The 23,426-nt window shown below is 44.0% G+C and overlaps 1 protein-coding gene across 1 annotated transcript in view; it reads left to right on the forward strand.

The window, feature by feature from the left end:
* Nucleotides 1–23,426, forward strand: part of FRMPD3 (FERM and PDZ domain containing 3) — a 304,332-nt gene that overhangs the window by 246,374 nt on the left and 34,532 nt on the right. Inside the window, exons 12-16 of the mRNA XM_075259354.1 lie at nucleotides 11,008–11,131; nucleotides 11,211–11,300; nucleotides 17,214–17,393; nucleotides 18,606–18,750; nucleotides 21,968–22,837. Coding sequence (XP_075115455.1) covers nucleotides 11,008–11,131; nucleotides 11,211–11,300; nucleotides 17,214–17,393; nucleotides 18,606–18,750; nucleotides 21,968–22,837 — 1,409 coding nt within the window. The remainder of the gene's footprint in view (nucleotides 1–11,007; nucleotides 11,132–11,210; nucleotides 11,301–17,213; nucleotides 17,394–18,605; nucleotides 18,751–21,967; nucleotides 22,838–23,426) is intronic.

Raw genomic sequence — 23,426 nt, forward strand, 5'->3', positions numbered from 1 at the left:
AATTCATGGTGGAGGGAGCCTCTAAACAGCCCAGTTTGGGCAAATTCATGGTGGAGGGAGCCTCTAACCAGCCCAGTTTGGACCAATTAATGGTGGAGGGAGCCTCTAAACAGCCAAGTTTTGGGAAATTCATGGTGGAGGGAGCCCCTAAAAACCCCAGTTTGGACCAATTCATGGTGGAGGGAGCCTCTAAACAGCCCAGTTTGGGCAAATTCATGGTGGAGGGAGCCTCTAACCAGCCCAGTTTGGACCAATTAATGGTGGAGGGAGCCTCTAAACAGCCAAGTTTTGGGAAATTCATGGTGGAGGGAGCCCCTAAAAACCCCAGTTTGGACCAATTCATGGTGGAGGGAGCCTCTAAACAGCCCAGTTTGGGCAAATTCATGGTGGAGGGAGCCTCTAAAAACCCCCAGTTTGGACCAATTCATGGTGGAGGGAGCCTCTAAAAACCCCAGTTTGGGCAAATTCATGGTGGAGGGAGCCTCTAAAAAACCCAGTTTGGACCAATTCATGGTGGAGGGAGCCTCTAACCAGCCCAGTTTGGGCAAATTCATGGTGGAGGGAGCCTCTAAACAGCCCAGTTTGGGCAAATTCATGGTGGAGGGAGCCTCTAAACAGCCCAGTTTGGACCAATTCATGGTGGAGGGAGCCTCTAAACAGCCCAGTTTGGACCAATTAATGGTGGAGGGAGCCTCTAAACAGCCAAGTTTTGGGAAATTCATGGTGGAGGGAGCCTCTAAACAGCCCAGTTTGGTCAAATTCATGGTGGAGGGAGCCTCTAACCAGCCCAGTTTGGACCAATTAATGCTGGAGGGAGCCTCTAAACAGCCCAGTTTGGTCAAATTCATGGTGGAGGGAGCCTCTAACCAGCCCAGTTTGGACCAATTAATGGTGGAGGGAGCCTCTAAACAGCCAAGTTTTGGGAAATTCATGGTGGAGGGAGCCTCTAACCAGCCCAGTTTGGACCAATTCATGGTGGAGGGAGCCTCTAAAAAACCCAGTTTGGACCAATTCATGGTGGAGGGAGCCTCTAAACAGCCCAGTTTGGGCAAATTCATGGTGGAGGGAGCCTCTAACCAGCCCAGTTTGGACCAATTAATGGTGGAGGGAGCCTCTAAACAGCCAAGTTTTGGGAAATTCATGGTGGAGGGAGCCCCTAAAAACCCCAGTTTGGACCAATTCATGGTGGAGGGAGCCTCTAAACAGCCCAGTTTGGGCAAATTCATGGTGGAGGGAGCCTCTAACCAGCCCAGTTTGGACCAATTAATGGTGGAGGGAGCCTCTAAACAGCCAAGTTTTGGGAAATTCATGGTGGAGGGAGCCCCTAAAAACCCCAGTTTGGACCAATTCATGGTGGAGGGAGCCTCTAAACAGCCCAGTTTGGGCAAATTCATGGTGGAGGGAGCCTCTAAAAACCCCCAGTTTGGACCAATTCATGGTGGAGGGAGCCTCTAAAAACCCCAGTTTGGACCAATTCATGGTGGAGGGAGCCTCTAAAAACCCCAGTTTGGACCAATTCATGGTGGAGGGAGCCGCTAAACAGCCCAGTTTGGACCAATTCATGGTGGAGGGAGCCTCTAACCAGCAGAGTTGGTGGAAATCAGGGTGGAGGGAGCCTCTAACTAGCAGAGTTGGGGGAAATCAGGGTGGAGGGAGCCTAGTATTAGCAGAATTGTGCAACGCTTATGGTGGATGAGTATGAGGATGCGGAGGAATTGGAGAGGTTGAGTACAGACATGGAGTTTCATGTTGGGGTGCTTTACACAGGTGGGCACAAAAATGACGGCTCTACCCAGTGGTGGTTCATTTTTATCAAAGTGAGCCGGTCGGCACTCTCAGCTGACAGACGGGTGCGCTTGTCAGTGATGATGCCACCGGCTGCACTGAACACCCTCTCAGATAGGACGCTGGCGGCAGGACAGGACAGCACCTCCAAGGCATATAGGGCAAGTTCAAGCCACAGGTCCAACTTCGACACCCAATACGTGTAGGGCGCAGAGGGGTCGGAGAGGATAGGGCTGTGGTCGGAAAGGTATTCCCGCAACATGCGCCTATACTTCTCACGCCTGGTGACACTAGGACCCTCCGTGGCGGCATTTTGGCGAGGGGGTGCCATCAAGGTGTCCCAGACCTTAGACAGTGTGCCCCTCGTTTGTGTGGACCGGTGAGAACTTGGTTGCCTACTGGAGGAACTGCCCTCCCTGCCGCCAACGTCACATGCTGGAAACATCTCCATCATATTCTGCACCAATTGCCTGTGGCAAGCATTGATGCGATTGGCCCTCCCCTCTACCGGAATAAAAGACGAGATGTTGTTTTTATACCGGGGGTCAAGGATAGCAAAGATCCAGTACTGGTTGTCCTCCATGATTTTGACAATACGCTTGTCGGTTGTAAAGCACCCCAACATGAACTCAGCCATGTCTGCCACAGTGTTAGTTGGCATGACTCCTCTGGCCCCACCGGAAAGTTCAATCTCCATTTCCTCCTCATCCTCCATGTCTACCCATCCGCGCTGCAACAATGGGACGATTCGAAGTTGCCCGAAAGCCTCCTGTATCACCATCACATCATCGGACAACTCTTCTTCCTCCTCCTCCTCCTCCTCCTCCATTAAACGCAGTGAAGCGGACAGATGTGTGGACCTACTCTCCAGCTGTGACGGATCGGATGCTATCCCTAACTCCTCTGTGTGATCTGAGTTATCCCTGATGTCAATCAGGGATTCTCTCAGAACACACAAGAGCGGGATTGTAAGGCTCACCATCGCATCCTCAGAGCTCACCCTCCTTGTGGACTCCTCAAAGACCCGTAGGATGTCACAAAGGTCTCTCATCCATGGCCACTCATGGATGTGAAACTGAGGCAGCTGACTTTGTGGCACCCTAGGGTTTTGTAGCTGGTATTCCATCAAAGGTCTCTGCTGCTCAACCACTCTATTCAACATCTGAAACGTTGAGTTCCAGCGTGTGGGGACGTCACACAAAAGCCGGTGTTGTGGCACATGCAGGCGTTGCTGGAGAGATTTTAAGCTAGCAGCGGCTACTGTCGACTTGCGAAAGTGGGCGCACATGCGCCGCACTTTCACCAGTAGCTCTGGAACATTGGGGTAGCTCTTTAGGAAACGTTGCACCACTAGGTTGAAGACGTGGGCCAGGCATGGAACATGTTGGAGTCCGGCAAGCTCCAGAGCTGCTACCAGGTTCCGGCCGTTATCACAAACGACCATGCCTGGGCCCAGGTGCAGCGGCTCAAACCATATTGCCGTCTCATCGAGGAGGGCATCCCTCACCTCGGAGGCAGTGTGCTGTCTGTCCCCCAAGCTGATCAGCTTCAGCACAGCCTGCTGACGTCTACCAACGCCAGTGCTGCAACGTTTCCAACTCGTAGCTGGGGTCAATCTAACAGCGGAGGAGGAGGCGGTGGCGGAGGAGGAGGCGGTGGCAGAGGAGGAGGCGGTAGAGGAGGAGGAGGAGGGGGGTGTTCTTCTCGTGTCCCTGCCAGGAATGTTAGGCGGGGAGACGAGGTACACCGGGCCAGTTTGGGAAGCAGTCCCAGCCTCAACTACATTCACCCAGTGTGCCGTCAGTGAAATGTAGCGTCCCTGTCCGCATGCACTTGTCCACGCGTCGGTGGTCAAGTGGACCTTTGTGCAAAGCGCGGAACTAAGGGCCCGCCTGATGTTGAGTGACACGTGCTGGTGCAAGGCGGGGACGGCACACCGGGAGAAGTAGTGACGGCTAGGGACGGCATAGCGAGGTGCCGCAGTTGCCATCAGGTCCAGGAAGGCGGGAGTTTCAACAAGCCGGAACGCCAACATCTCCTGGGCCAGCAGTTTAGCGATGTTGGCGTTCAAGGCTTGCGCGTGTGGGTGGTTAGCAGTGTATTTCTGCCGCCGCTCCAATGTCTGAGAGATGGTGGGTTGTTGTAAAGAAGCGCCTGATGGTGCCTTTGATGGTGCAGGAGAAGGAGATAAGACAGGAACAGGGGAGGATGAGGGAGAAGTCAACAAAGTGGCGGAGGCAGATGAAGTGGTGTCCTGGCTCGTCCTCTGGAGTGCATCGCCAGCACAGTCAGCAGTGGCAGTGGCAGAGGCAGAGGCAGTGGCAGAGGCAGTGGCAGTGGCGTGAACGGCAGGCGGCCTTTGTCCTGCCGTTGCTGCCTGCCACTGATTCCAGTGCTTGGATTCCAAATGACGGCGCATTGAAGTGGTGGACAAGTTGCTCTTCTCAGAGCCCCTAATCAATTTCGAGAGGCAAATTGTGCAGACAACACTATATCTGTCCTCGGCGCATTCCTTGAAAAAACTCCACACCTTCGAGAAACGTGCCCTCGAGGTGGGAGTTTTTCGGGGCTGGGTACGAACTGGAACATCTTGGGAGATTCCGGGTGTGGCCTGGCTTCGCCTAAGCTGCTGACCTCTGCCTCTGCCTCTAGCTACCCTTTTTGGTGCTGCACCTGCCTCAACATCCACACTACTTTCCCCGCTTGACATCCCCCCTGTCCAGGTCGGGTCAGTGTCCTCATCATCCACCACTTCCTCTTCCAACTCCTGTCTCATCTCCTCCTCCCGTACAATGCGCCGGTCAACTGGATGCCCTGACGGCAACTGCGTCACATCATCGTCGATGAGGGTGGGTTGCTGGTCATCCACCACCAAATCGAACGGAGATGGAGGAGACTCTAGTGTTTGAGCATCTGGACACAGATGCTCCTCTGTTAGGTTCGTGGAATCGTGACATGGAGAGGCAGGTTGAGGGACAATGAAAGGAGCGGAGAACAGCTCTGGGGAGCAGGGACAGTTTGGGTTATTGTTCTGTAAAGCTTCGGAATTTTGGGAGGAAGGAAGACAAGACTGTTGGGTAATAGGAGGAGAGGAGGCAGAGTCTGACTGGCTGCTGGACAATGTGCTGTAAGCGTTCTCTGACAGCCATTGCAAGACCTGTTCCTGGTTCTCGGGCCTACTAAGGTTTGTACCCTGCAGTTTAATTAATGTGGCAAGCAACCCTGGCACTGTGGAGTGGCGCAATGCTTGCTGCCCCACAGGAGTAGGCACGGGACGCCCTGTGGCTTCACTGCTACCTTGCTCCCCAGAACCATTCCCCCGACCTCGCCCACGGCCTCGTCCACGTCCCTTTCCGGGAGCCTTGCGCATTTTGAATTCCTAGTTAGAAATTGGCACTGTATACCAGTAGTAAAAATTGTGGGTGCACGTAACCCCAATATATTCTTTGAATTACCAGTCAGAAACTGGCACTATATGGCAGTAGCAAGAAATGAGGGTATTTATAACCCCAATATATTCTTTGAATTCCCAGTCAGACAATGGCACTGTATACCAGTAGTAAAAATTGTGGGTGCACGTAACCCCAATATATTCTTTGAATTACCAGTCAGAAACTGGCACTATATGGCAGTAGCAAGAAATGAGGGTATTTGTATTCCCAATATATTCTTTGAATTCCCAGTCAGACAATGGCACTGTATACCAGTAGTAAAAATTGTGGGTGCACGTAACCCCAATATATTCTTTGAATTACCAGTCAGAAACTGGCACTATATGGCAGTAGCAAGAAATGAGGGTATTTATAACCCCAATATATTCTTTGAATTCCCAGTCAGACAATGGCACTGTATACCAGTAGTAAAAATTGTGGGTGCACGTAACCCCAATATATTCTTTGAATTACCAGTCAGAAACTGGCACTATATGGCAGTAGCAAGAAATGAGGGTATTTGTATTCCCAATATATTCTTTGAATTCCCAGTCAGACAATGGCACTGTATACCAGTAGTAAAAATTGTGGGTGCATGTAACCCCAATATATTCTTTGAATTACCAGTCAGAAACTGGCACTATATGGCAGTAGCAAGAAATGAGGGTATTTATAACCCCAATATATTCTTTGAATTCCCAGTCAGACAATGGCACTGTATACCAGTAGTAAAAATTGTGGGTGCACGTAACCCCAATATATTCTTTGAATTACCAGTCAGAAACTGGCACTATATGGCAGTAGCAAGAAATGAGGGTATTTATAACCCCAATATATTCTTTGAATTCCCAGTCAGACAATGGCACTGTATACCAGTAGTAAAAATTGTGGGTGCACGTAACCCCAATATATTCTTTGAATTACCAGTCAGAAACTGGCACTATATGGCAGTAGCAAGAAATGAGGGTATTTGTATTTCCAATATATTCTTTGAATTCCCAGTCAGACAATGGCACTGTATACCAGTAGTAAAAATTGTGGGTGCACGTAACCCCAATATATTCTTTGAATTACCAGTCAGAAACTGGCACTATATGGCAGTAGCAAGAAATGAGGGTATTTATAACCCCAATATATTCTTTGAATTCCCAGTCAGACAATGGCACTGTATACCAGTAGTAAAAATTGTGGGTGCACGTAACCCCAATATATTCTTTGAATTACCAGTCAGAAACTGGCACTATATGGCAGTAGCAAGAAATGAGGGTATTTATAACCCCAATATATTCTTTGAATTCCCAGTCAGACAATGGCACTGTATACCAGTAGTAAAAATTGTGGGTGCACGTAACCCCAATATATTCTTTGAATTACCAGTCAGAAACTGGCACTATATGGCAGTAGCAAGAAATGAGGGTATTTGTATTCCCAATATATTCTTTGAATTCCCAGTCAGACAATGGCACTGTATACCAGTAGTAAAAATTGTGGGTGCACATAACCCCAATATATTCTTTGAATTACCAGTCAGAAACTGGCACTATATGGCAGTAGCAAGAAATGAGGGTATTTATAACCCCAATATATTCTTTGAATTCCCAGTCAGACAATGGCACTGTATACCAGTAGTAAAAATTGTGGGTGCACGTAACCCCAATATATTCTTTGAATTACCAGTCAGAAACTGGCACTATATGGCAGTAGCAAGAAATGAGGGTATTTGTATTCCCAATATATTCTTTGAATTCCCAGTCAGACAATGGCACTGTATACCAGTAGTAAAAATTGTGGGTGCACGTAACCCCAATATATTCTTTGAATTACCAGTCAGAAACTGGCACTATATGGCAGTAGCAAGAAATGAGGGTATTTATAACCCCAATATATTCTTTGAATTCCCAGTCAGACAATGGCACTGTATACCAGTAGTAAAAATTGTGGGTGCACGTAACCCCAATATATTCTTTGAATTACCAGTCAGAAACTGGCACTATATGGCAGTAGCAAGAAATGAGGGTATTTGTATTCCCAATATATTCTTTGAATTCCCAGTCAGACAATGGCACTGTATACCAGTAGTAAAAATTGTGGGTGCACGTAACCCCAATATATTCTTTGAATTACCAGTCAGAAACTGGCACTATATGGCAGTAGCAAGAAATGAGGGTATTTGTATTCCCAATATATTCTTTGAATTCCCAGTCAGACAATGGCACTGTATACCAGTAGTAAAAATTGTGGGTGCACATAACCCCAATATATTCTTTGAATTACCAGTCAGAAACTGGCACTATATGGCAGTAGCAAGAAATGAGGGTATTTATAACCCCAATATATTCTTTGAATTCCCAGTCAGACAATGGCACTGTATACCAGTAGTAAAAATTGTGGGTGCACGTAACCCCAATATATTCTTTGAATTACCAGTCAGAAACTGGCACTATATGGCAGTAGCAAGAAATGAGGGTATTTGTATTCCCAATATATTCTTTGAATTCCCAGTCAGACAATGGCACTGTATACCAGTAGTAAAAATTGTGGGTGCACGTAACCCCAATATATTCTTTGAATTACCAGTCAGAAACTGGCACTATATGGCAGTAGCAAGAAATGAGGGTATTTGTATTCCCAATATATTCTTTGAATTCCCAGTCAGACAATGGCACTCTATACCAGTAGTAAAAATTGTGGGTGCACGTAACCCCAATATATTCTTTGAATTACCAGTCAGAAACTGGCACTATATGGCAGTAGCAAGAAATGAGGGTATTTATAACCCCAATATATTCTTTGAATTCCCAGTCAGACAATGGCACTGTATACCAGTAGTAAAAATTGTGGGTGCACGTAACCCCAATATATTCTTTGAATTACCAGTCAGAAACTGGCACTATATGGCAGTAGCAAGAAATGAGGGTATTTATAACCCCAATATATTCTTTGAATTCCCAGTCAGACAATGGCACTGTATACCAGTAGTAAAAATTGTGGGTGCACGTAACCCCAATATATTCTTTGAATTACCAGTCAGAAACTGGCACTATATGGCAGTAGCAAGAAATGAGGGTATTTGTATTTCCAATATATTCTTTGAATTCCCAGTCAGACAATGGCACTGTATACCAGTAGTAAAAATTGTGGGTGCACGTAACCCCAATATATTCTTTGAATTACCAGTCAGAAACTGGCACTATATGGCAGTAGCAAGAAATGAGGGTATTTGTATTCCCAATATATTCTTTGAATTCCCAGTCAGACAATGGCACTGTATACCAGTAGTAAAAATTGTGGGTGCACGTAACCCCAATATATTCTTTGAATTCCCAGTCAGACAATGGCACTATATACCAGTAACAAGAAATGAGGGTATTTATAACCCCAATATATTCTTTGAATTACCAGTCAGAAACTGGCACTATATGGCAGTAGCAAAAATAGTGGGTGTATATAGCCCCAATTCTATTGCTAGGGGACTTGCAGGGTATTTCTGGGGTGAAGGTGGGGGGGCACACCGTTGGAACGGGTATCGGGGGTATATATCGGGTATACGGGAATACACTGACAGTGTATTCCATTCAGGATCCTGGGAAAGCTGGGTTGCGGCGATTGAGCCCGTCAGTGCCACGTTACACTGACAAGCTTCTCCCTGGAATTGAAGTTATATGTAAGCCCAATATATTCTTTGAATTCCCAGTGAGACAATGGCACCATATGGCAGTAGCAAAAATAGTGGGTGTATATAGCCCCAATCCTATTGCTAGGGACTTGCAGGGTATTTCTGGGGTGAAGGTGGGGGGGCACACCGTTGGAACGGGTATCGGGGGTATATATCGGGTATACGGGAATACACTGACAGTGTATTCCATTCAGGATCCTGGGAAAGCTGGGTTGCGGCGATTGAGCCCGTCAGTGCCACGTTACACTGACAAGCTTCTCCCTGGAATTTAGCTCTTACAAGAGCTGTTGTGGTTGTCTTCTCCTTCCTATCTAGCCTGTCCCTGCCTACCCAGAATCTAAGCCCTAGCTAGCTGGACGGAAACCTCCGTCCCCGGTGAATTGCAAGCTCAGAATGACGCGAAGCTGGGCGTCGCTGTTCTTTTAAATTAGAGGTCACATGTTTTCGGCAGCCAATGGGTTTTGCCTACTTTTTTCAACGTCACCGGTGTCGTAGTTCCTGTCCCACCTACCCTGCGCTGTTATTGGAGCAAAAAAGGCGCCAGGGAAGGTGGGAGGGGAATCGAGTAATGGCGCACTTTACTACGCGGTGTTCGATTCGATTCGAACATGCCGAACAGCCTAATATCCGATCGAACATGAGTTCGATAGAACACTGTTCGCTCATCTCTAAAGATTGGGCATGTTGTGAGGCAGGAGGACCAGACTGATGGGTAGGAGGAGGAGTTGAGGTAGAGGCTGACTGGCTGGTGGAGAATGTGCTGGGATAATGGTCCGCCAGCCATTGTAACACCCGGAGAAAAGCTGTTTGTCACGTATATAGCAAGAAGTAACTGCTGTGGATTCCTGCTATTTTGTGGGGGACACCCCAGAGAAAAGCTGTTTGTCACATATATAGAAAGAAGTAACTGTTGTGGATTCCTGCTATTTTGTGGGGGACACCCCAGAGAAAAGCAGTTTGTCACTTATATAGCAAGAAGTAATTGCTGTGGATTCCTGCTATTTTGTGGGGGACACCCCTGAGAAAAGCTGTTTGTCACGTATATAGCAAGAAGTAACTGCTGTGGATTCCTGCTATTTTGTGGGGGACACCCCTGAGAAAAGCTGTTTGTCACATATATAGCAAGAAGTAACTGCTGTGGTTTCCTGCTATTTTGTGGAGGACACTCCAGAGAAAAGCTGTTTGTCACGTACATAGCAAGAATTAACTGCTGCGGATTCCTGCTATGTTGTGGGGGACACCCCTGAGAAAAGCTGTTTGTCACATATATAGCAAGAAGTAACTGCTGTGGTTTCCTGCTATTTTGTGGAGGACACCCCAGAGAAAAGCTGTTTGTCACGTATATAGCAACAAGTAACCGTTTTGTATCACTGTTTTCCACCGTCCGTGGAAAGCTCCACTCCTGTCCCTGCAGTGTATAGCTCTGAAAAGAGCTGTTGTTATTCTTCGGTTTTTCCCTGCCTATCTGAAGCTAATGCCTATCTAGCCCTCAGCAGATATGTCTCTCTCCCTATCTCTGACCGCAAATCTGGCGAATATGGCGGTGGCCATTCTTATAAATGGGAGGTCACGTGTTTTCGGCAGCCAATGGGTTTTTTCAATTTTTTTCACTGCCTCCGTTGTCGTAGTTCCTGTCCCACCTCCCCTGCACAGTTATTGGTGCAAAAAACGCGCCAGGGAAGGTGGGAGGGGATACGAATTTTTACTGCGTATGCCGTGTGGTATTCGATCGAATACCTTAAACCTTAAACGGGCTGATATTCGATCGAATACCTGTTCGATCAAACGGTGTTCGCTTATCTCTAGTCAACAGCACTTTGAGACATATATTTACTTATAAAATTAGTGACGCTATACACATGTAGCCATTGTTCTCTTTGACTACACAGAGCATTTATCCCTCGTTTGAGCATCTGATCTACTGTATCTAAGCCTCTAGGAAATAATTTGTGAAGAGAAAATTATCAGAAACATTAATAATAAAAATGATGAGAATAAATGAGTGAAATTGCACAAAACTAGAAAATCACATCTCAATTTATACATATGTTTGTGTTTCTAAATCAAGGCAAAAAGAAGCTAAGCTTTCTTTACTATTCTCTAAAATTTCTTTAGAAAAGAATGGGGCTTGGAACCTTTCCTTCCCCCATCCCTCTTACAGATCTACAAAGAAAAATCTCTCCGAAAAGCGCTGGCTCAACATCTGAAAATTCACCAAAACCAGTTATCTGGTAACAAGGTAAGGAGAACATGACAGAGTAATTTTATTACAGTTTTACTGGTGGATATAAAAAAAAATGTGTATCTTCTTCCTACAGATGTCTATCATTCAAGCCAAGCTGCGCTACCTACGTATTCTTAATGAGCTGCCTACATTTGCTGGTGTCCTCTTCAACACAGTTGCCATGGTAACACACAACCTTAGCTGGGAGCAGATGTGATGTAAATGTTGGATATGTAGTTTCTGTTGGAGAGATTTATCAAGGCTGGTGTGTTTTCCGTGTCAGTCTTAATATTTCCTGTGCTGGAAGAAGGTACATCTGATTTTTAAGGAGGCAAATGCCTCTTCATAAATCAGAAGCATCCTCCTCTGGGCTGTGCACCTGCAATGAAATCTATATCAGCTATGAGTGTATTTCAGACATCATTTACCCTCATTTTATGACGTAAATCATAATAAATGTATTATTTGGAAATGATTGGCATGAAATCGTCAGTTGCTCAGAAATAATATCTACAGTTGATTCCACCCTTAACCCCTTCCGGACCACCCATAGACTATGAACATCTGGATAGTGGTTGCCTAGTTCTGACAGGACGTACCGGTACGTCCAATCAGAACACAGCAGCTGCACGGAGATCGTGCAGCTGCTTTCACTGAAAGCCAGCTGTAACTTCAGCCGGAGCTCCCAGAGAGATGGCAGGAAGGTTTATTCCCTTCCCTGCCTTCTCGATCGCTGTGTATACACGGCTATGGGCACCGCCATGATGCGGCCGCCCTTTGACCCGGCAGTCACGTGATCCGTCGGGGGCAGTGTGCAGGAGGCTGGATTCCTCCTGCAACTGAGGCTAAATGTAGCAGCCTCAGTTATAGGGGAAATCAGCCTCCCTAACAAAAAAAAATAGCGATCAGATGTCCCCAGAGGTCTCTTATGACCTTTTGGGGACACAATCTGAAAAAAAAAAAAAAAAGTATATATATAAATATATGTATATATATATATATATATATATATATATATATATATATATTAAAAAAGTTTTTTTAAAAAAATGAAAATAAAATAATTTAAAAAAATTAATAAAATAATACGCTAATAAAACGCCGCCCCACCCCCGCCAACACCATACAAAATAAAAATTACCGTACGGAGAGGAAAAACTATTTTAGAAAGTTTTTCAGTGACACTTTGTGTTATTAAATAAAAAAAAATAATGATAAAGTGAAAACTAGACACAATTTCCCTCCTATTATGTTTATATTTTCCTGGATATAAAAAAATTAAAACACATTTGAAAATAAAAACAACATAAAAATAAAGCCCAAAAATTAGTTGAATGAGACATACGAGAAAAATGTTACAGCCCTCAAAACCGCACACACAAAATAAACCGAAAAAGTGTCTGGTCCTGGACCACAAATTGGCCCGGTACTGAAGTGGTTAAAGAGAACCTGTCACGTTGGATGCAGTGCAATCTAGAGGCAACCCCTTAAAGAGCAGAAGGAACTGAGAAAATTGATATTTGTTGTGTTTTTTGAACTATAGGATGTAACCCAGATTTAGACAACAGTAAAAAAGAGAAATATATTTCATACTTATTAAAACTTCTCCAGTGGACAATGGAAATTTAAGGGTCAATGTAATTCTTATTTATGACTACATGTCATAATAAACTTAGAAGTTATGCTACATTATAGGATTGAGACTGAGACTACCATGGATTTCTTATTCTAACAGCCAGTATGAACTATCTGGTAGGGTAAAAAGTAAACACTGGTAAAAATTAGAAACACTGTATAGTTGCTTTACATTAATTCAACAAATAATTATTGCTGTGTAGTCAGTGATGAAACTAAAGTCTTGTGGGCCCAAGTGCAAACTTTTGTCCGGGGCCCCCTACCCCCTTCCTAGAGCGAATTCTTGATAGCGATATCTCAGATACTTGAAAGCGGTACAGCTTTACTACCCACAGTTGCTGTTATCAAGAAAACGGTGAGTGAGCAGCGCAGCACCTGGCATGTAAACAATACTGGGACAGATTACATGTTCTGCAGTGGACCCCACACAGTATTAAGTGCTCCACAGAGCTCCCAAACAGTATTATGTGTGCCATTGTGGCCCCCACACAGTATTATATGCTAACGTTGCCTACCCCCCACCAGAGCCTGAATCCCCATTCTGCCCTCTTGCTCACGCACAGGCTGTACCCCCATTCCTTTCTTCCTCACACACAGCCTGCACCCCCATTCCCCCTTCTTGGTCACACACAGCCTGCACCCCCATTCTCGCCTCTTGCTCATACATGTTCTATTCACTCCTCTTTACCTTCCATCAGTGACGTTCCCAGCAGCTTCCACGCTGTCTTTTTTTAATACTATTCGCCGCAAATCTGTTCGAATACAATCAAATCTTTTTTGGGAAATCTGCAGAAGTGGCCGAATTGAATTTTCAAAAACTTTGCTCATTTCTAATGACAATCATTTGTAATGTAATTTTCTCACACAAGGGACAAAAGTGCAGGGAGAGTACAGAAGGCCTACTAGCTCACATTCCTAACAACCATAAAGGTCTGTTGTTGTTTTTTTTTGTTTGTTTTTTTTTCTTTTTTTACGAGAAGCCTATTTACTAGGGTTGAGCCGATCTTGAGATTTCAGGATCGTTTTTAAAATCCGATTTCCAATCATTTTCCATTCAAACTCGATCCCGATTCGGATCCTAATGCAAGTTAATGAGATTATTTTTTAATGATCAAAGATCGGATTTTAAAAACGATCCTATTCACTACACAGCATGGAGTCCAAAAATTGAACGCTTCAATTTTTGGAGTCCACGCTGTGTAGTGATTAAAAAATCCCCCGGCTACTTAGTCCCCCTGGTGTCCACTTACCTGCACAGATCCACTGCCACTCCCTATTCTTCTCGGTCTGGTTCTCTCTCATTTACAGGCCTGCAGAGCGCCGTGTGCGCCCCCACCTCCCAGGCTAGTGTTACTGATGCTGGAGGCAGGGTTTGTTGTGGCTTAGGAGAGTGTGGGCGGGTACAGGCCAGGGAGATGTGAGTACGTCACTCACCTCTCCCCTTCCAGTACCCGCCCACACTCTCCTAAGCCAGCATCTCTAACTTAGAAGAATAGGGAGCAGCAGTGGATCTGTGTGGATTTGTGCAGGTAAGTAAGTAGATAGTATCTACTCTTCTGTTTCTTCTCTGCTATGCCATATACTGGACTCTGCTACATCTGCATTACTGTACATTGAATTGTCTATCTACTCTTCTGCTTCGTCCCTGCTTTACCGTATACTCGGCTCTGCTACATCTCAAAGTAGGGATGAAGTAGAAGAGTAGATAGACAAGTCAATGTACAGTAATGCAGATGTGACACAGTCCAGTATACGGCACAGCAGGGAGGACTGTACATTGCAGCAGTAGTAGCTAAATAGAGATGAGCGCGTACTATTCGAAGTTGCCGTTTCGAATAGCACGCTCCCATAGGAATGAATGGACACAGCCGGCATGCAGGGGAGCGGGCGGATGCCGGCACAGGCTGCTCATCTCTAGACTAGCTAACATTGTTATCTTTTCCCACAATGCTTGGCCAGTAGCAAAGCATTGTGGGAAATAACCTCCGACCTCGATCCCACCTAAAAAAAAAAATCGGGATCGGAAGGAATTCCAATCGCGAACGTGAAATTTACTCGATCGCCAATCGGAATCCGATCTTTTACAATCCGGATTGCTCAACCCTACTATTTACCCATCAGCATGTCTTTGGCAAGTGGGCAGAAACCCATGCAAATACAGGGAACATGGGCAAATATCACCCTTGGTCAGATTCAAACTGAAGGACCCCAGCACTGCAAGGCAACAGTACGAGCCACTTGTCCATTAGTTTACCTATTGTAATGGGTTATGCCAATGTGAATGGAGAAACTTTAATCATTCTAGAGGCCAGTTGCAGTTATGTTTGTTTTTGTGGAAGAGACAAAAAAAAACCACAATTTCTGAGGAGACTTTCAGAAGATTGTTAATAATAAAAATATATTTTATTTATATAGTGCCAACATATTCTGCAGCATTGTACAATTTGTAATTTTGAAGTACAGACAAAAAGATACATTACAAAGAAATAGTCACTTCACACAATGGGACTGAGGGCCCTGCTCGCATGAGCTTACAATCTATGAGGTAGAGGGGGTGACACAAGAGGTAGCAGAGGTGGCAATGGAGGTAGCATTACTTATACAATGGTCAGACAATTTTGTAATAGAGGTTACTGTCATTACATAAACATAAAACTGTACGAGTCATCACCAGTCATGTCCTTTAACATGCAGTTTGTGCCTCGACATATAAAGTAAGGCAGCATTCACACTGAGTAACGCTGGCGTTTTTTGTGCTTATTTGGGCACGTAGCGCCGCGTTTGCGCCGTACATAGCGCGGCGCGTACAAAATAGCGTGGCGCAAACGCGGCATAAACGCGGCGCTACGTGCCCAAATAAGCACAAAAACCGCCAGCGTTACTCAGTGTGAATGCTGCCTTAGCCTGTAACAGCATCATATCATGTGGGGTAATGTGGGAGCAGGAACGAACAGAGGAGGTTTCATTTTAAGGATTCTAATTACAGTATGGAAGGGTTTCCATTAGGAATTGTGATAGGCCTGTCTGAAAAGATGTGTCTTTAGTTTGTGCTTGAAGATGTAGAAATTTGGAGTTAATCTGATTGTCCGAGGTAGAGCATTCCAGAGGAGTGGTGCAACTTGGGAGAAGTCTTGTATATGAGGGAGGTTCTGATAATAGAGGATGTACGTCTTTGGTCATTGAGTGAACGGAGAGCATGGGTTGGGCGGTAGACAGAGATGAGGGAGGAAATGTAGGGAAGTGCAGCATTATGGAGAGCCTTATGGATATTGTATTCTGTAATGAATAGGCAGCCAATGTAGTGACTGGCACACACCGGAGGCATCGCTGTAGCGTCTAGACTGATAGATGAGCCTAAAGACTGATTAGACAAACACAACCCTGAGGCAGTAGGCATGCTTCCTAGGAGTTCTAGTAAGGCCTGAGACTGCAATGGATATTTCGGGGCACATATCTATTAGATGGTAGAGAGAGTAGTAGTTCAGTCTTAGAGAGATTTAGTTTCAGATAGCGCAAAGACAAGATGTTTGAGACAGCAGAGAGACAGCCACTGATGTTCTGTATTAGTGCAGGGAAGATGTGTATAATTGGGTGTTATCAGCATAAAGATGGTACAGGAAGCCAAATCTGGTGATTGTTTGTCCAATGGGGGCTGTGTAGAGAGAGAAGTGCAAGGGGCCTAGGACCGAGCCCTGAGGAACCCCAACAGCAAGGGGAAGAGGGGAAGAAACAGAGCCTGCAAATGATACACTGAAAATGTGGTCTGAAAGATAAGAGGAGAACCAGGAGAGCACAGTGTCCTTGATACCTACTGAGTGGAGAATATTGAGGAGGAGTTGATGGTCAACAGTGTCAGATGCTGCTGAGAGATCCAGAAGAATAAGAAGAAAGAAGTCACCATTGGGTTTAGCTGTCAGGAGATCATTGGAGACTTTTGTGAGGGCTGTTTCAGTAGATTGCAGAGTGCGGAAGCCAGATTGTAAGGGGTCAAGAAGAGAGTTAGTAGAGAGAGAGTGGATTAAACGAGAATAGACCAAACATTCCAAGATTTTAGAGATGAAGGGAGGTGAGAGACAGGTCGATAGTTAGCAGCTCATGAATAAATCTTTTACTACAGACTATGTATTATTCTGCTCAGCTTCACTTGCTCTATAACATGATGCCTGCAAATAAATCTGCATTTTATCTGTGTCATGATCCCTTTAACTTGACTCAATTTTTAGTTATCAACTCTACAATAAATAAATTAAATTAATAAAATAAAAATAAAAACATTAAAAGCTGCATTTGACAACATAGACACAACATTGAATATCACTTTCTAACACAGCATTGCAAAACAATATTGTCTTGACTAAGTAACTTAACGCACACATCCCTCAATATATCCAGCCAAAATGTGAGGATACATTCATAAGTCTACAATATCTAGAATTTCACACTTTTTTTGTCTTTATCTCAGGATGAGAAAACTCCAGCAACTACACTTCTTGTTGGTCCCCGTCATGGTATCAGTCATGTAATTGATCTGAAGACCAATCTCACAACAGTGCTATTTGAATTCAGCCAAGTTACAAAAGTCCAGTTGTTCCGAGAATCTCAAGGAGTGGCACGTGTTGAGACAAGCGTCACTGACACAAAGGTAAAGATAAATATTTTTTAATGTTTGACATAAATGTTTAAATCCAGCTTTATTCAAAATTGCAACTGAGGGTGTTTTTCAACCATATGCAAAAATGTGTATCGCACAGTATAGCATTTCACTGCAACTTTGGCCATTTTGTCACTCTGCAACTTCTTCATCAATGTAAGTGAATAGATTTACATTATGATCCTGTGGGTGCTGTGACTTCTAATTACAAAACAAAATCCAGCAGTGCTGGTTCTTTTTGTAACTAGAAGGCAGTCGCAGCACCCTCAGGGTTATAATGCAACTACATTCACTGTTATTGAGGAAGGAGTCACAGCCAAAGTTGCTATGTAGCCCTAGCATTAATAACAATGGTAATTGTATAGTCATGACAGTTCAGTCAAATGTAAACACTGAGGCTAAGGACCAGGACCCCACGGGCCGGAAACGCCACGATGGTAAAAAATCGTGGTGTTTTACAGTACTTGCAAAGTGGATGGGATTCATGCAAAACCCATGCCCACTTTGCGGGAAAAAAAAAATCTAATTGAAAATCGCAGCATGTCAATTATATCTATGGAAAAACTGGCGGCTTTCCCATAGATATAATTGTTACAGAAATTCTGCGGAGTAAAACTCTGTGAACTTTCTGTTCAAAGCGCTGCGGGAAAAACTGCAATGCGTTCACATTGCAGATGTTCCCGCAGCGTCTTAACGCGGCGGTTCCAGCCCGTGGGGCCTTAGCCTGAGGCCCCACATTGCGGAAAGGCAGCTTTTTTGTTGCAGATTGTGTTGCGGTTTTTTGAGCCAAGAATGACTACAAATGGAATGGGAAATATATAAGAAGTTCTTAAACCTCTACTTTCTACTTAGTCCACTCCTGGCTTTGGCTGAAAAAACAACAACAAAATGTGCAACAAAAAAAAGAAGCGTTTCCGCAACATGGGGCCTCAACCTGAATGTGGTATAATTTTAACCCATCATAACTTTTTTTATACCATGCTGTTTAATTCGTCTAATTTTTTGATATTATCAGTGATAAAAAGGTTGTCCAGGTTCTATTTTTTTTTTTCATGGCTTACCCTCAGAATAGGCCATAAATATATGATCAATAGGGGTCTGAAACGTTAGTAAATGTTTAACATTACTTTTAAATGGTTTAATCCCAAAAATTGTTACTGTTTTTTTTTTTTTTTGGTTTTTTTTTGCTTTCCTCATTATCAGTCTCTCGTATTACTGATGGATTGGCCTGAAGCCACAAGCTTTGCCTGTTTGGTGGCAGGATATTATCGTGTCCTGGTGGACCCCAAGAAAGGCATATTTTACAGAACAACGGGTCACTTGCCTCCGCCTCAGATTATCAAGGCAGGTATGAATTTCATCAGCTCTATCATATCTATCTATCTATCTATCTATCTATCATATAGTGTATTACTTATGCTAGATAACCGCATAAGTAATACACTAAAACCCTACTGTGATATTGTTTTTCACATTGCAAATTCGGATGGCATAGGCATATATTTTATATTTAATCTTTATATGACACTAACATAGTACATGAAACACAAATATAGATTTAGAAAACCAGGTCACTTATGTGTATTTAGAATGTGTATTTAGGTTTGCCAATAAAGTACATGCTTTCAGGGAAATGTTAAATTGACCATCCAGGGTTATAACATCTGTATGTTTATGATATATGGATAGCTTCAAAGAAGCATATTTATGAAATAAAAGGCAGCACAAAATTACTTATAAAAAGAAAATAAGTTTACCGTATATACTCGCATGTAAGCCGACTTTTTCAGCACAGTTTTTATGCTGAAAAAGCCCTCCTCAGCTTATACTCGAGTCAGGGTCCAACTCGGTCATTTTGTTAATACAAATACATTGGTCAGGGGCCCCGATTGGTTCTTTAACCAAAGCATTTGCATTGGCAAAATGAAGCACGGAGAAAAGGCTCTTCAAGGACCTGCATAAATTAAACAAAGGGGGAGTGTCCTTCAGTGGTTGCTACAGTAATGATATAGTACACTCCCCCTTCTCTAGCAAGAGAGGTGAAAGTCCGGGAGGTCCCTGCTGTGTGCCTGAATCCTGCAAAGAAGAGGAGAGGAAGCTACAATAAAGTGAAAGTAACACCAGGTACATGCTGGATTACTATGCCTAGTAATGTCAGGCATTTGGGGTTATTAACGCCATGTGCCTCACATTAATAGCAGTTAACCCCATCATGTCCCTCATATTAACCCCTATGTGCCCAATATAAGGGTTACTAATATGTGAGACACATGGGGGTAACTAATAAAGGACCTTAATTATGAAGATACCTAATTATTACCTCCATATGTCCCACATATCAGTAACTCTTATGTGAATAGACTTATACTCGAGTCAATAAGTTTTCCCAGTTTTTTGTGGTAAAATTAGGGCCCTAATTGTAGGCTTATACGCGAGTATATATGGTAATTTAAGGAAGATTTTGAGAAATTGGATGATTGTAATGACTTGAATCATTCTTCTTATGAAAACAAATGATGGGTCAACACAAAAAATAAAAATAAAAATCAAATGATGGGTCAACTAAGTGCAAACCTGTGTCAGTAAGGGATTTCTGAGGCCATTTAAAGGGGTATTCCCAACTCGTTTGTTCACCACCATGCAGGCTGTATGCTCTGTTCACTTCCTGGTTTTCTCGGTAAATTGGTGGGCGTAGTTTCACTTGCCGTCTCAAGACAAAGCCAGCTCTGCTATCTCTCTTCATAGCAGTACATGTTTGCAGTCAGTAATGAGAGATGGTTATAAATAAATTAGCACAGTATCACTGGAAGATGCACAATATGAAGCTGATGTAGCAGAGCTGGATTTGTTAGGTGATGAGAATCCCAAACGTACATTCTACAGATCCACGAGTCAGCTTGCAATATACTCACTTTTAGGTCTGTGTTTAATGGACTCCCTGTCTCAGCCCTTATCAGCAACATTCAAGCCGACTGATAGCTGGAAGAGCCGGTGATAAACAGCTCAGAAATACAAGCTGCTCCGAGCACTCGGCTCCCCCTCCCTCCTGAGAACAGGGAGCTACATCACTTGTCCTGGGCAGAGAGTTAAGACCATCCCCAGGTCCGTGGTTATGGAACCACAGTGTAAACAATGATGTGAATAAATTAAGATAACTGCCAAACAAAGCAGTTTTGCTTAAGCAATTAATTTAGGAAAAGTCTTAAATCCACATAATCTACCAGTATAGATAGGATCCTTGAGATGGGACAACCCCTTTAATATCAAACAAATCTTGGAAGAGTGCACAGAACTATATTGGTCCTATCTCAAGTTCTAGACAGACCGGGAAGGTTGAAGAGCCGACATACTCCAGGTATTCAGAAGATCCTGTCCCCTGTCTGCCTAGCTATCGCCCTGAAGGAAGTCAGGCATCATCATTTCATAAGCATGAGACTATGGAGAGAACATTCAAGAACATGTCCTCGATAGCAAGTATCACAGGATCCAGGGGCTAAGGCCAGACCTGTGGAATATCCCGCCGCCCTGATTATTGTGCCCCAAAACTCTGAACTATCAGGATCAAATGACGTGAGTGGGAATATTGTGTGCTAGTATCATGGTGGGCATCCTCCTATGAGCCAAATAGGAACCCAGATTCACCTTAAGGCTGTAACACTAAAGTTTAAAGGGCTAGGAACACTTTTTATCAAGTCTATCCTGCACCCCAGGACCATGTAAACCCTGTTATTGTGTAATGAAGAAACTGTTTAAACATTTGTGCCTCCAAATCCATGGAAGAGTTTTCAGTAGAAGTTCAACTCTTTTTCAACATTACAACTGTTTCTGTGTCTGACTCTGCATCGACAACATCAGGGCACATCAAACACCTCAAGTCAGCACACTATAGGGGAAGCGCCCTGGAGAAACAATCACCAACATTTGTGCATCCCCCTATCACTGGTACCAGTGGTGGTAATGTGGGACTGCACCAGCGCTCTGCCCTCGTGCCCAGAGACCGTCTGTCTGCATCACCGTCTGTCTGCATCCCGCAATCCCAACTGCAGCGTTACCTCCCATCTGGTCACTGCAAATGGAGCTGTGTCCTTAAAGTGTAGAGTTGATTATAAAACATTTTGGGTTCTACTGAAAGTTCATAGTTTGTGTGTTCCATAAATGAATAATAACTATAATAAAAACAGTAATATATCTTATTAAAAAATATATTTCCTTCCAAATTTATCAGATTGCGCTACTTTTTACATGGGAGTGTCACTTTCCTATGGTAATTTGCATATGCCACGGTTTTAAAGACTTCTAACTTGGCGTTTCATTAACAGAAATGTTTTTGTGATGCATCATAGGAAAGGTCTTTACTTAACCCTTAAGTACTATCATAGTTTCTATCATAATGGAATGTCTATGGGAGTGGTGTATGATAGACACCATGATAGTACTTAAGGGTTATTGCTGCACATACTGTTGTCAGTGTAAGTTGGAAAAAAATACCTGATAGATTCATTTTAATTGCATTTTTATTGATTTAGTTGCCATTGAATTGATTGTGTTGTTTTAACTCTTTATAGATCACATCAGTATGCCCCCAGTGCCACGCATGCCAGCCTCTGTTAAGGCAACTCCCCCCTACAGCTCATCTGCGGATTTCTCCCTCTCAAAAGGGCCAGGTCCTGCACCCCATACAATATCAGAGAACCAGGAGCCTGTCGGTTTGTGCTACCTCAACCTACGGGACAAGGAGGGGAGAGATGTCAACCAAAATCTTGTTTCAGAGGAAGCCAGACCAAGAACAAAGTCTGATCCCACACCCAAGGGGTCATCCATCCAACATGGAACGGAGGGGAACAAGGATTCGCCCGAAGTCAGCAGGTCCCGTTCCTTCACAATGGACACACAGGTGAAAATGGAGAGCACCCAGTTCTATTGTGACTCCTGTAAGGCCAAAATAAAGAGCTGTTTGGGGGGAGGCGGCGTGGATGTGAAATGCAAAAATCCATGTGGATCCTCAACCTGTAAGGATAACATGGTTGATCTCATATCCTTGCCGCCTCCTGAACACATGAAAAATAAAGAGGAAGAAGAGGATGAGGATGAAAGAGAAGGTGAGTCAGATGAAAGGGAGATAAGTGAGACAGCAACTCTTTTGCCTTCTGCAGCACCTCCTCCACCAGGATTTGGGGATAACAGTTCAGATGAGGAAGAAACCAAACGGAGTGATATAAAGGGTCAGGATAAAAGCAGGGAACAGGAAAAAGACAGCGTGATGCCAGTAAGTGGATATGAGGAGTTGCCAGTTACCTTAATTGACAGCGTCCAAACACGGACCGTTAAAGATCATGCAAAGGAACTTGATGATGCTCTAGTTTCCACTCTGCAAGCTTTGGAGGCTCTCGCTGCTTCTGAGGACTTTCCCAGTCCAACACCCCAACCCACAGCAGGTATGTTGTGTCACTTTATTCATTCTCTTTATTCAGTCACTGCCAATCATACACAACATACAACATTATATTTTATGTTATTTATTTTAAGCTTTTTCTTAAAGAAAAATTTCAGGACTTCAGTGTTGAATACCTATCCCTAGAGAAGGTTATCATTATCAGATCAGTGGGGATCCCACTCCCCATAACCCCATACATCAGCTGAATGAAGACTCCTCTTCAATGTATATGGTTGGGCTTAGTGTTGCAGCTAAGTCACTTGAAGAAGGACCTGCAGAAGGATCAACTATCCTTGATTGATAGGATAGGAGGTAACTTCCTGATAGATTGGTGTTTGATTGATGCCCACTGATACCAAAAACAGGGTTTTGGTCTCTTTTCTTGCTGGAGTAGTAAGCTGAGCATGCACACTGCCACTCCATTCATTCTCTATGGGAGCACTAGAGCAGACTAAGTGCAACAAACCACCTCAGGATGCATATAGGATTGACCAGGATTTCCCTTACAACATGTCACATTTTATGACATGTAATATATAGGCTACCCAACTAAAACTGTATTACTTTGGAATTCCCCTGTATTTTTTCAA

Source organism: Leptodactylus fuscus, chromosome 11 (assembly GCF_031893055.1).
Source record: "Leptodactylus fuscus isolate aLepFus1 chromosome 11, aLepFus1.hap2, whole genome shotgun sequence".
Taxonomy (NCBI): domain Eukaryota; kingdom Metazoa; phylum Chordata; class Amphibia; order Anura; family Leptodactylidae; genus Leptodactylus; species Leptodactylus fuscus.